This window comes from Hetaerina americana, unplaced genomic scaffold, assembly GCF_022747635.1.
Source record: "Hetaerina americana unplaced genomic scaffold, ioHetAmer1.1.p SCAF_5, whole genome shotgun sequence".
Lineage (NCBI taxonomy): Eukaryota > Metazoa > Arthropoda > Insecta > Odonata > Calopterygidae > Hetaerina > Hetaerina americana.
In genome coordinates this window covers 65,245,576-65,257,255 of record NW_027287095.1, presented here as the reverse complement: position 1 = coordinate 65,257,255, position 11,680 = coordinate 65,245,576, and the positions used below count along the sequence as shown (strand labels likewise).

At 35.4% G+C, this 11,680-nt stretch overlaps 1 protein-coding gene across 1 annotated transcript; it reads left to right on the top strand.

The window, feature by feature from the left end:
• Window positions 1-8: 8 nt before the first annotated feature.
• Window positions 9-11,680, top strand: Slbp (Stem-loop binding protein). The gene is made up of 6 exons (XM_071592178.1): window positions 9-332; window positions 474-566; window positions 641-1,075; window positions 1,173-1,316; window positions 7,483-7,629; window positions 10,744-11,680. Exons 1-6 carry the CDS (start codon window positions 226-228, stop codon window positions 10,874-10,876), a joined length of 1,059 nt encoding a protein of 352 aa, XP_071448279.1. The 5' UTR covers window positions 9-225; the 3' UTR covers window positions 10,877-11,680.

Here is an 11,680-nt window from a genome sequence, read left to right as displayed (position 1 = left end):
TAGAAATATGTTATAGCATGTAAAATGACGAATACTTTATCCATGAGCAAAAAATTCTCATCCTGAATGATACTTCATATGATTAACAGTTGATTGAGGCGCTTTTTTTTTGGATTAATTCCAATATTTTTAGAGTTAAACGTAGTTGCGCGCGTGAGCGTCGTGCAGCGCCGAAAACCGCGGCAAAGTAAGACATCCGCCGTATTGAACAACAAGAACTAAGAAATGGCTCCAATAAATGATCAGGAGAAGGATAAATTTTCGAGTACTGCGGTTTCCAATGGTGATGTAAAAGATGACCCCACATGCGAGCCTACTGACATTCCTTTGATGTAAGTACGTGTATTATTTAGTTTGTTAATTTTTGCTCGTATGCTGTAACGCCTAATTGGCTGATCAGAATGCAATATAGAGACTATTAGCCGATTAGCTTTTTTTTTATTTCTTGCATTAAATATTATTTTCCAAATTAGGGTTGCAATAAAGGAGGAGCCGCTGGATATCGGTTATGAAAAGCAGGCCGACGATTGCTCAACAAAGTGGTGTGAAGACAGACGCCCAGACCAGTAATAATATTTCCTCTTTTATTGTTATCACTTGTTGGTTTATTTATCTTAATTACTAACATATCGTTAATTAGTGTTTTACAGGGATTTATTAATCGTAACGCCACTTCAGTCGAGAAGAGCCCCTGTAGTGCGCAAGAAGGCGATGTCGATGGTGTCAAAATAAAACAAGAAGTGGAGAGCTCCGATGAGGACTCGTGCAGTTACGAAGAAAATGTCGCTGTATCTAGTGTTAAATGTGAAATTAAAGATGAACCTGACTGCCATTCGGATGCAGCTAACCACAGTTCTGACTTAAAATCTAAAGATGGGGAATCCTCGGAAAGAATAGTAACTAGTGATGATAAAAACGAAGATAATTCATCATCGGGAGTTGGGAGTTTGGTAGAACGATGTCAGAAAGGGTTGAGTGACTTTAGAGTTGTCAGTCCAATGAAAGGACCAGATACAAGGAAAAGAACTAGGGAACCAAGGCCTTTAGATGCAGCTTTAACAAAGGGTTTTCGCTGGTACAAATACTTAAGCTACTGATATTTTTATATGGAAGATTATGGTTAATTCGGGAGTGTATTAGTAGTAATTATTTTTGTCATTTTTTAAATCTAGGGATAGCCCTCGCAAGAAGAAGCAAGCTTTCTCCAAGACAGTTGAAGTGGAGACCGATCCTGTCGTACTTGCTAGGAGGCAAAAACAAATCGACTACGGAAAGAATACAATCGCTTATGACAGATATATCACACTGGTACCGAAGTAAGATGGTTTTTTCGTTCTCATAACTTTACCCTTAAGCGTTCAAGTTGTTGCTCTGTATCAGTTGTATTGTTATTTTTCATAAATTTGTTGGTTTCCTTTTTCTAATGATATTAGTTAACGTGTCATTTGAAAATATTATTTAGATCAGAGGTATTGTGTTTTTGTTAATAACAAAGTTGATTGCTTTTTAGTAACACATATGCAACTGGATTACATTTTTCTAGGAAATCATTTGTAATTGTGGTTTGTTTCAATAATTCTGCGCAATGATTGAGTTCGTAAATGAATAATCGATGTTATTCATTTTGTAGTTGGGGATTCGGGTGATTCCAAAGTTCAAAGTATATTTTGCTAAATCTTGGTGAGGCCTGTGCTTGCATGTGGGGTTTAAAAGGTTTATTTTTTATGGTGGGCATTGATAATGCTAATCGTTTTTTTCATGCAAGAAAATTGCTCTCTGCCCTAAGTTGTGATAAGTATGTTAGTGTAGGACCCAAAAGGGTTGGAGAGGAACACTCAATGCTATGTAGTGTGGGAATTCGATTCTGTAGTCTGCTCGGGTAGTAGTTTTGAGGGGAGGCGACCGACAGCTAAGGTCATTTGCGCCATAGGGGATGGATAGGAAAGGATGAAGGGTGGAGAGAAATCCGGCGTCGGCATTAGCCTACTCTTTACGAAAGGCGCCAAGGGGTCCGCAGTTTAACGTCCCATCCGACGGACGGCGTACTCACTCAAAGTGCCCTCCACAAAACACCTCAAGTAGGGATCGAGATACCTCTGAAAAATATTCAACACCGCCGGGATTTGAACCCGCGCCCTCATGGTGGGAAGCCAGTACGTTAGCCCCCGCACCATCTCGATCCCCTTTATTATTTTTATTGTCTGCTCGGTTTGTCAGGAAAGTTATTTAATGACGGTAAAACTGAATCTTAATATTAATACCTTATGTTATTTGTTTAGCTGAATCATTCCACGTGGAATTTTCAATTGGTAATTAATAATGTAAGGTTAATTTTTAGCAGAAATAAGAATTTTTCTAGTTATTTTGAAAAGTGTTCTGAGGTATTCTGAACAAAATTTTGAAAAAGATAAACTTCAAGCTGAAGCAAATATGAACGCAAGAATAGTCCACTTGCATAAAAAAGCAAAAAAATTACCTGATGTTCTATGTTATTTAATATATATATATAATGAGGTGGATGAGAATTGTGCAAAGCATCTTCGTGATGACAGATGCACCACAGTTAACAATTTTTATGGTGTTCTTATAGTGCCATTCAATTCCCCCATATACTGTTGCAAACCACCTGTTGATTAAAGTTTTTAGCTGCCACACTTCACAAATGTTTATTATGGTTCTCATTTTATGTTAATGTCAATCTGGGTGATTATCTTTCCCTAAAAGAGGAGATATGGGCTTGGTCAAATGTATGACATCTTTACGTGGTGAAATAATTTGTGATAAGAATTGCTTACAAAAACGTTTACTGTGTAAGCTATAACTTAGGGAAATTCATGTAAAAATGTATTGTGTAGCCTGATTCCCTGGTAGAAAAAATCTCTATGGACTGTGTCTTTGACTATTAAATGTTTGTATGATCAAGTATCCCTTCCCTTTGAATTACAACCTTGACATAATTGGAAGGACTTGCTCGTTCTAATGACTCCTAGAACTGTGCCGGTGGGAGCAAATGCTGCTAGTAGGAATGCCCATGCCAGATAAGTCGAAGGGGAGAAGTCAAAAAAAAAGGTAGTTCACACAGTAGATTAGAGGATTATGAAATGTGGGCGTGGAGAAAGATGGAAAAGGTGAAATGGATGTATAGGAGAACAAATGAAGTGCCAAGTATGGTATGGTAGGGGAGGAGAGGGGATTTTTGGTATTGATTCTAAAGGAGGTAGAAAGGTAGATGCAGAACATTTTTATTGGTGATGGAATATGGGAGACTGTTAGTGGGGAGAATGTTAGGCAAGCAAGGAAGGGGGGTATAGGTGCGTAATGTGAAATGAAGGTAAATAGAATGCATGTAGAATTGAAGAAGGGTGTACTAATGATGAGGTTGGAAAAAAAACTTTCCTATTCCACATGAAAAGGGTTACTGTATTGCATGACCATGGTTTCAATTCTGCACATCATAATCAGGTGATCATCAAGGGTTAACTGTAATGTTGGGTGTCAGGTTGTTATTCATTTGGAGAGGCAAAGAAGTATATTGTTGTCCAGTTTGTGTCCATCCAAAACTAAATGGTGGACTAGGATGATGAATTTATTAAAAAAATATGTCTCTCGTCTTCTTCCGGTGGAAAAATTCAATAGTTTTTAAATTTAAATTTTTCATTTTTGCTATCATTTCCTCCCATATTGATTTCTTAATTAAAATCTGCTAATGCTATCCTACATTTGCTACTTAGGATATTTTCAATCTCTTCCTACCTCACATGAAATATCCTTCTATATGTAAGTTTGTAATAATGAGGCCCTTGAAAAATATTATGAATCCTTTCTGTTAGTTATAGACAAGTATCGATTTTATGTGCCTAATCGAAAGTTAGTGAGCTGGTTGTTAATGAACGAAGTAGGGACCATCTTCAGGCCCACAATGGATAATTTTTGGTCAGGTTTTTGTAAAGGGTTGAGAACAAGTTAAGTTTTTGTTTTATTTGATTTCACTAAAGCCTTTGATTGAGTGAGCCACTGATACACTTTTCAGGGTGTAAAAAGTTGAATTTTTAATGCTCCATTTTGAATTATTCCTCTTCTATTTGAACAATTGACTTCCAGTGGTGATGAACTCTGATATAAATCTTCCAATGTTAAGATTGTTTTTTGTGGAGTCTTTTAGGATTCCATTTTTGGTCAATTATTATTTTCACTGTTTATCATTTAAATGTATTATAAATTTTCAACACGTGTTTTTGGCTGATGATCTTCAAATATACTGCCATGGCTATCCTTGTTAGCCTACTTATGTGAAATCTAAGGTTAATGAAGGCATCTCTGTTATTGCAGATTTGGCTAATAAGAACTTATGTTTTCTGAAAAGTAGCAAAAGTCAAGCTATCCTAATCAGGAGCTCAAATTCAATCTTAACAGTCCAAAAATCAAAATTGGGAATACTGAGCTGCCCAACACTAAAACCGTACATAACCTTGGTATGTCCTGAATGTCAACTTGTCATTTTTTACTTATTTAAAATGAAATTAATATGGCATTATACCAACTTAAGGCGAGCAAGAACTTACTACCTTATGTACATGAAAATTGTCATTCCAAATTTTGACTGTCTCGTTGACAATGATTTGACCATTGAGCATAACCTGGAGCTACTGCGCCTCCTAAGCTACAATTTTTATCGTCAAATGTGCATCTTACTCTCTACCTTGAAAAGTTATGTCAATGCCAAAATTGGTTAACATTGGAAATACCGACTTGGATCATTTCAGTTTTTGCTATTAATTAACCTTCTGCCTTAAAAGATGTATTCCCTTCAAAGAATTACTACCTTCTATTATTAGAGCAGAACCAAGCACTCTTGTATTTCCAACCCAATGGACCACCACCTTTCACAAGTCATTTATTGCAGCTACCTTCCAACTAAGGAATTCATACCTACCTATGTTAGGAAATATTTTTGAGTGGAAACGTTTCAATTGAAATCATATGGTTTAGACTATTGAAGAATATTTTCCAAAATATTGAAGCATGGATGAACATCACTGTGTTATTTCCTAAGTTACATTTGTAATCTCATGGGTCATTCATGATCTTTATATTGTTTAAAATGCTCTGAATTCTAATATTGAAACTTCTTGTCTATTTCATGGGACTAGTTCTTAGCATAATAAAGATTAGTTTATTCTATTATAGTCAACTGATTCAGCTGAGACGTAGTGGAAGTTCATCATCACGGAAAAAACGAATTTGCACTTTTCCATGGATTAATTTGAAATGTACAATGCGTTTCAGATCATCGAACCATCTTCAGCAACAAGACTCTTTGAGTCTTGTACCGGAAGATGGCTCAATGAATTGAAATGCATTGTACGTTACAAATTAATCCATGGAAAAGTGCAAATTTATTCTATTCCCATGCTTATGCTGTACATTATCACAGCTGAGAGCTTTCTATGGCTATAAGTGCTCTGCAAAAATGTTTTTATCTTTTTAAGTGTAGGAAAACATTGCTCCAATGCAGTAGTGGTTGTAGATGTTTTGAGTAACATTTTTGAGGCAATGTTTCTCCAAGTGGATTTCAGGTCCATTACTCTGTTGCCAGGGATTAAGTTTCATAGTTCCCAGCCCTTGGAATTATTCTCTTTGTTTGAGAGCATTTAATTCTGTACTCAAACTTTGGATGTCAAGTCAAGATAAGCTTTAACAGTTTCCTTGATTTTAGCAAATGGAAAATCTCAAGCATTCTTAGGAAACATTTTCGTATTAAGGAGACATATGCTGACAAATGCCCCCTAAATTAAAATCTTTCTTTTAGGGACAAAGAAGTTTGTTTCCTCTGCTTCAAAGGTTTCTTTATTCCTGATGGTCAAAAGTTTTGTGAAAATCTTCCAAAGGTAAATTAACTTAAGTAAAGTCAGAAAAAGATTTTGCAGCTGTTAATGCAATATATTTGTGTGCATCATTCCATGGAGAAAGAATGGTCAAAGAGGAGAAAATTTTAGTCATTCATTGGCCTTCAATGAAATATATTAGAATTTCCATTAACATAGTGGATGATTCAAGATGCTGATTTAGATTTTCATCAAGCTTACTGGCCAATTCTGGCATTCTGTTAAAAAACACTGGGGTTGATTGATCGACAGACTCATCATGGCATCTTAAAGGATGTTCAAATTTCTCACAAAACTTATTGCAATCTAGTATTTTTCACTGTTTCCCTATTTTTTTTGCCTTTTCGTTGTTCTTATTTTGACTAATTTTGTATGCGTCATTTAACTGAGAAACTATATTCACCCTTACAAGCATTGTCTAGTTTGTTGCATTCTTAATGTGCATTTCAGAGCCTTATGCTTCTTTATTTTCAATGACAAGTGCCCTGTTTTTCACACCATTTTCAGTCAAGGAATGTCACCATAAAATAATTTGAACAAAAAGCAAAATAATGCATTTTTCATAAAACAGCTACGAAACCAGTCATGGTGATTGAATACAAAATTGTTAAATTTTCGATAATATTTCTGTTTTCTACTGAAACTGAAATTTGAACCAAATCTTAATTCAGCTGCCCTAGAACTCCACTCATGAGTGAAAGAACAATTAATGCTTTGATTGTTACTTTGTATTGTTAACATCATGATTGGTCTAACTTTTCTTTCACTTTGCCTTTGTGCAAATTAGTACACTGAACTGAAAGATCAAAAATATGGTCATAATAAAATCCTCATTCTGAAATTTTAAGCATTTTTAGCTGCTCGTCAGATCCCGGAGAAAAAGAATTAATATATTTGTTTTCCTTGACTTAGATTACTATATCTGTCCCTTGGATTCAAATGCCATTGCTAACTTTTTTAGTGTCTCATCGTTTATTTTCTGACTGTGTTCAGTCCACTTGAGTTCTTACTAAATGGCTATCGTAAATATACCCAGCTCTCCTTTATTTTAGATATATTTAGCACCCTGTAAGCCGCCTAAGTTTTAACTAAGGAATTTCACTGCTTCAGAAATGATACTCTCATGTCAGGTAAAATTGAAGAATACTCTTATTTAAAACAGTAAGCCTCAAGGAAGATACTCTGATTTATGGTGACTTCCTTGATTAAGAATACTGTTACAATGTGTCAAGTTTACATTTCAAATGACTTGGAGGAAATCAGATATACATTTGAGGAGATTGCCTTGGAAGTTTCAGCATATAAAATGTGTACCAACATAAATATCATACGGAGATGAATAGCATGGGTCATTTAGACCCAACACAAGTAGTTGTGGATTAATTACACTCATGGTATGTAATTTTTGAGTTCCTGACCTTTATTTTAAAATAGGCTGTTACAAACTGATTCCATATGTTTGATAGATATAAGTGAGAAAATCAACAAGATACCCTAAAGAGTTGAGGTGCTCTGTAAAAGAAGTTGCTGAAGCCACTTCAGATGGAACTTTCGTGCTATAAACTAAAAATATCTCACATTTTTATTTAAATGACAGAGAGAGAAGAACACATGGTCATCCCAGGACGCCACCTAAAAATGTAAAGTACAGCCGGCGTGCATGGGATGGGATGATTCGAGTTTGGAGACAGCAACTTCACATTTGGGATCCTCCAAATACTGAGAGCACAAGCAAAGAGGAAGAGTAAGTAATAAATATAAAATAAATAAATTAGGAGCATGGCAGCTCTAATGGGTACAGGCTTTTAATGCTCTAAATACTGTCATGCTTTACAGAAAGGGGTTCAGTCTTCCAGGTACTAATCATTTAGCATGACATAATCCTTAATGTTAAATATATTATTGTAACTTCTCCTGTGTTACCAAAGCAATTTTGTGGAAATGACTAATTATATTAGGTCTTTAATTAATTTAGTTAATTATAGCTCTTACATGACTGTAAATAGTGGAACACAATTTATGATAGAACCTTAGCTTCTAATACAGACTGAACAGTTATCTTAGAAACCCAGACGTGGGAAAACCTTTGAAAAAACCCTGGAATTGAGCAGTAAAACATGGAATTTTGGAGAACTAATGTTATTTTACTGGATAGATAGATAAGGGACAGTTAACAAAGAATTACCTAGTTTAATTTAATGTTGATTAATCTAACAACTAGCAGCTTTCCATGTGTTATGTATTCAGCAAGAAGGTAACAAATTGTCAGTGTCATTTATGTACATTGAAAGATCATTTTTGCCATTAGTTAGGCTAGCTGAGTGTTACACCATGAAACAACTATTGCTGAACTGCAACTGAGTAATAATCCTTAGATACCTCCTTCTTTGAGGGAGAATAACATGGTAGATATATACTCCTTAATTGAACTGAGTTTTTTTCATAATATTCTCCTTAGTTATCTCTTGTTGATGAGCTGATGAGTGCTATTAATAAAAAGGCCAAAAAGTGTCATGGTATGGTTAAAATTCACATACAGGGTACAGCGATTAAATCCAGACAAATGAAAATTTGTTTATAAGCAAATTTGTTTAAAAAATACAAATATTGGTATCTGTCAAGAGTAACATTACTCAATGTAACCCATTAGGCTGCAATCACCGCCTCCAATCTTGTCCCGACTTAATTGCACACACTCTTCAAAACACCGCTGTCCATATTTGCGAATGCTGCTATGATAGTGGTGTGCAGAGATGCGACATTAAGGTACCTCGTCTTATTGGTAACTCTTTTGACTACGCTGCAAGCATAATAGTCATGGGCTCAAGTCCAGGCTATTCAGAGGCGATAACTCCTTTGACCAGAACATGCCAATGATATCTGAGAGCCAGTTTTGGACTAAATAACTTGTATGAGCTGGTTCACCGTTCTGTTGAAAGACATATTGTCTCCCAGAGGCCACAGTTACCATCCACGGTTTAACGACATACTTGTATATTTGCAGATAGATTTCTTTTGTGATAGTTTGTCCATTTTCGAAGAAATGTGGCGGCATGATATCACCCTCACTGACACAACAACTAGGATGTGAATACTAGCTGGAAATGTTGGTCAAGCAACAACCAGGATGTCCTCAGGGTCGTGGGCGAGCCAGTGATCATTTCTCTGGTTGATCTTCGTGTCAACAGTGAAAATGTTTTCATCAGAAAAGAATCTGATTCGTCCCGCAGCTTCATTTTTTAAAGAACACAATAGCAGGTTGCAGCGAGCAATCCGCTTTGTTCTGGCAGCCTCAGACAGCATGTGCCACACCGTTATTGGGTACGCCTTGTATTTTAGGTCCTCCGCTGCCATCCGACGCATTGTTCGCTCGCTAACATTCAATTCTCATGCCAGTTTCTTCAGCGATCGCCCCGGGTCCTCTGAAATCAGGACCTGAGCCTTCTTGACAACTGCTGCACTTTGTGACATGCGTTTTGTTGAATGAGGTTTCCTCGCCGGGTTAGGGAAACCTTCCCCAGACTTCTCCAAAGCATTATACTTACCTGTAGACACAATATGATAAACAGTTGATCTTGGATACCCAAAGAATCAAACTAATGGCAGCTCTTTGATTTTACTCCACACGTGTTCATAACATTTAGACTATTTTGAGGTTATGACTATTTACTAGATGCCTATAGCTTTCAAGAGTGTCAATCACAACCTCCAGTGGAACTGCAATATGTCAGGAAAATGTAATTGAAATTTGTCTGGTAATAACTGCCGCACCCTGTATATGCTTAAGAAAAGTCGAAACCCCAATGTAGGTCCCCCAAACTAAAAGTGAGGCAATCTCTACTCCTGAACAGAAATTTTATTTAGTTGTGCCATCAAAATTTTCAAAACTAATTTTATTAATTGATTGATTCACATAACTGCCAGTGCTAAAGGAGAAAATTCCAAGCGGTATCTGTTGAATTGCATCAGGGCTGTGAGCTTGTAAAAATGATAGCCAAAAACCTTATTTATTATTAAATCCTTGGAAACATGGAATTAGAAAGCATCTAATTGCTAACCACCTTGTGATGTATTAATTGCAGTAAGACTTCAAAATACTTGAAAATATGAGATAAAATATGAAGTACTTATAAAATTATTAATCAACTTAAGCTGTAAAAAATGAAAAAGTATGGTTGGTACCACTCAAATGTTCTTCGGGTTGAAAGTTGTAATTTGAATGAGAATTGGGCAATAATTACCTCTCTGTTGCATTAAAAAGCTCAACAATTGAGCCTGCAGTGATGATTTTGTCACGAGCTCTTATGCTGTTGCAACGGTATTTCCTTTTGTCTGAGCAATCTTGTTGAAAACTATTGGCACCTGCTACATGTGGTTAAATAGAAAGTCCCTTCATCTTGTTGCCGTACCCATACCATGCTGCTCTTTACTCAGCTTTGACTTTTAACTTTCATTGCATAAAAGCTAAGATGTGACATGGTTTATCTAAAATATTGGAAGTATAATGTTCAGAAGTGAGTATGTGGTAACTCAACTGATTATGTTATTATTGATGTTAAATTTTGATTGATGTTAAATTTTGAGAAAATGTATGGTGAAATGTGATATTTGATCTGAAGAGTTGAATTAGGAAAACTATTGAGGGTACGTCAGAGAATTTGATCATAAGATAAGCAGTAACCTTAAGAGCATTCCTTTTCAAGTTACTGCATTAAATTTAAAGTATCCATGAAAGTTTTCATTTAGGAAAACTAAAATTCAGCACTGAAAAAATGATTTTAAATTTAGAATTCCATTCAAACTAATTGTATGATGTATGTGATTGTGTAAGTTCTCAGTATGGTAATATTTTTTTCAGAAGCAAAGGTGTCTCCTCAGAGAGTGGAACAAGTAGCCCAGCAAATCGCCTTTCACCTGTAGCAACTGTTTTACCAGATGACAATAATGAAGATTACCTCACTCTGGATGATGATATCTTGATGACCATGTGAATTCTCTTGAGTTTGTCATTTTTCCATCATTGAAATTATTGTTATACAGATCAGACTTTGGTTAGGTTTTGAGTTTGTATTTCCTGTGGTTAACACTGGATCTACACTAGTTTTTTGTTCCAAACCATTGAAAGGAGAAACCTGATTTCTCTTTTAGCATTTATCATTCATTGACTGTCAAGGAGAATAACTCTTGCTGTCCATGTGTCATTTCATCACATGCCTTGTGTGCCAGTATAATGGTGACCCTGTGTTGGTGGTCCTGTGTAATATTACATGGTATGTAATCGTTGATATTTCATCACCCAATGTAAGAAATATTTTTGTGAAGACCATTAATTCGATTTGCCATCGTTGTGAGAATTATTTGTCTTCCTAATCCTAAGCTTCATATGGAATTATTTTAAAAATGTTTTCTTGCATGTAACATTTTTTAAACACATTTATTCATGGGAAAAACTCTATTTAATTGACTTCTTTTCCTCTTTTTAGTTTTACTGTTTGAGAAGTTTAAGATTTAAAAAATCATCAGATTTACATAAATCTCTCATTCAGGTATAGTTGGGAAGTTGTCTTACACTATAATTATGTGTGAATGTACTTCCTATATATTGTCTTCAGACAGTTATTTTTAATAATTTGATGGAGTAATAAATATGTATTCTTTTTATAAATAATATGCATAGAAATAGAAATTCTATTTATGGGTATCATTTGTAAATTAAAATTATGTTGAAGTATTGGTATGAGCCATCTTCTCTTTTTCAGATCTCAACAGAAGATTTTTCATTAAAGACATTTTAT

Bases quoted from the DNA above. Each gene is read 5' to 3' on its own strand.
- Slbp (XM_071592178.1), top strand. From the start codon at position 226: ATGGCTCCAATAAATGATCAGGAGAAGGATAAATTTTCGAGTACTGCG. The intron at 567-640 runs GTAATAATATTT...ATCGTTAATTAG, and splicing joins GAAGACAGACGCCCAGACCA to TGTTTTACAGGGATTTATTA. The intron at 7,630-10,743 runs GTAAGTAATAAA...TATTTTTTTCAG, and splicing joins AGCACAAGCAAAGAGGAAGA to AAGCAAAGGTGTCTCCTCAG.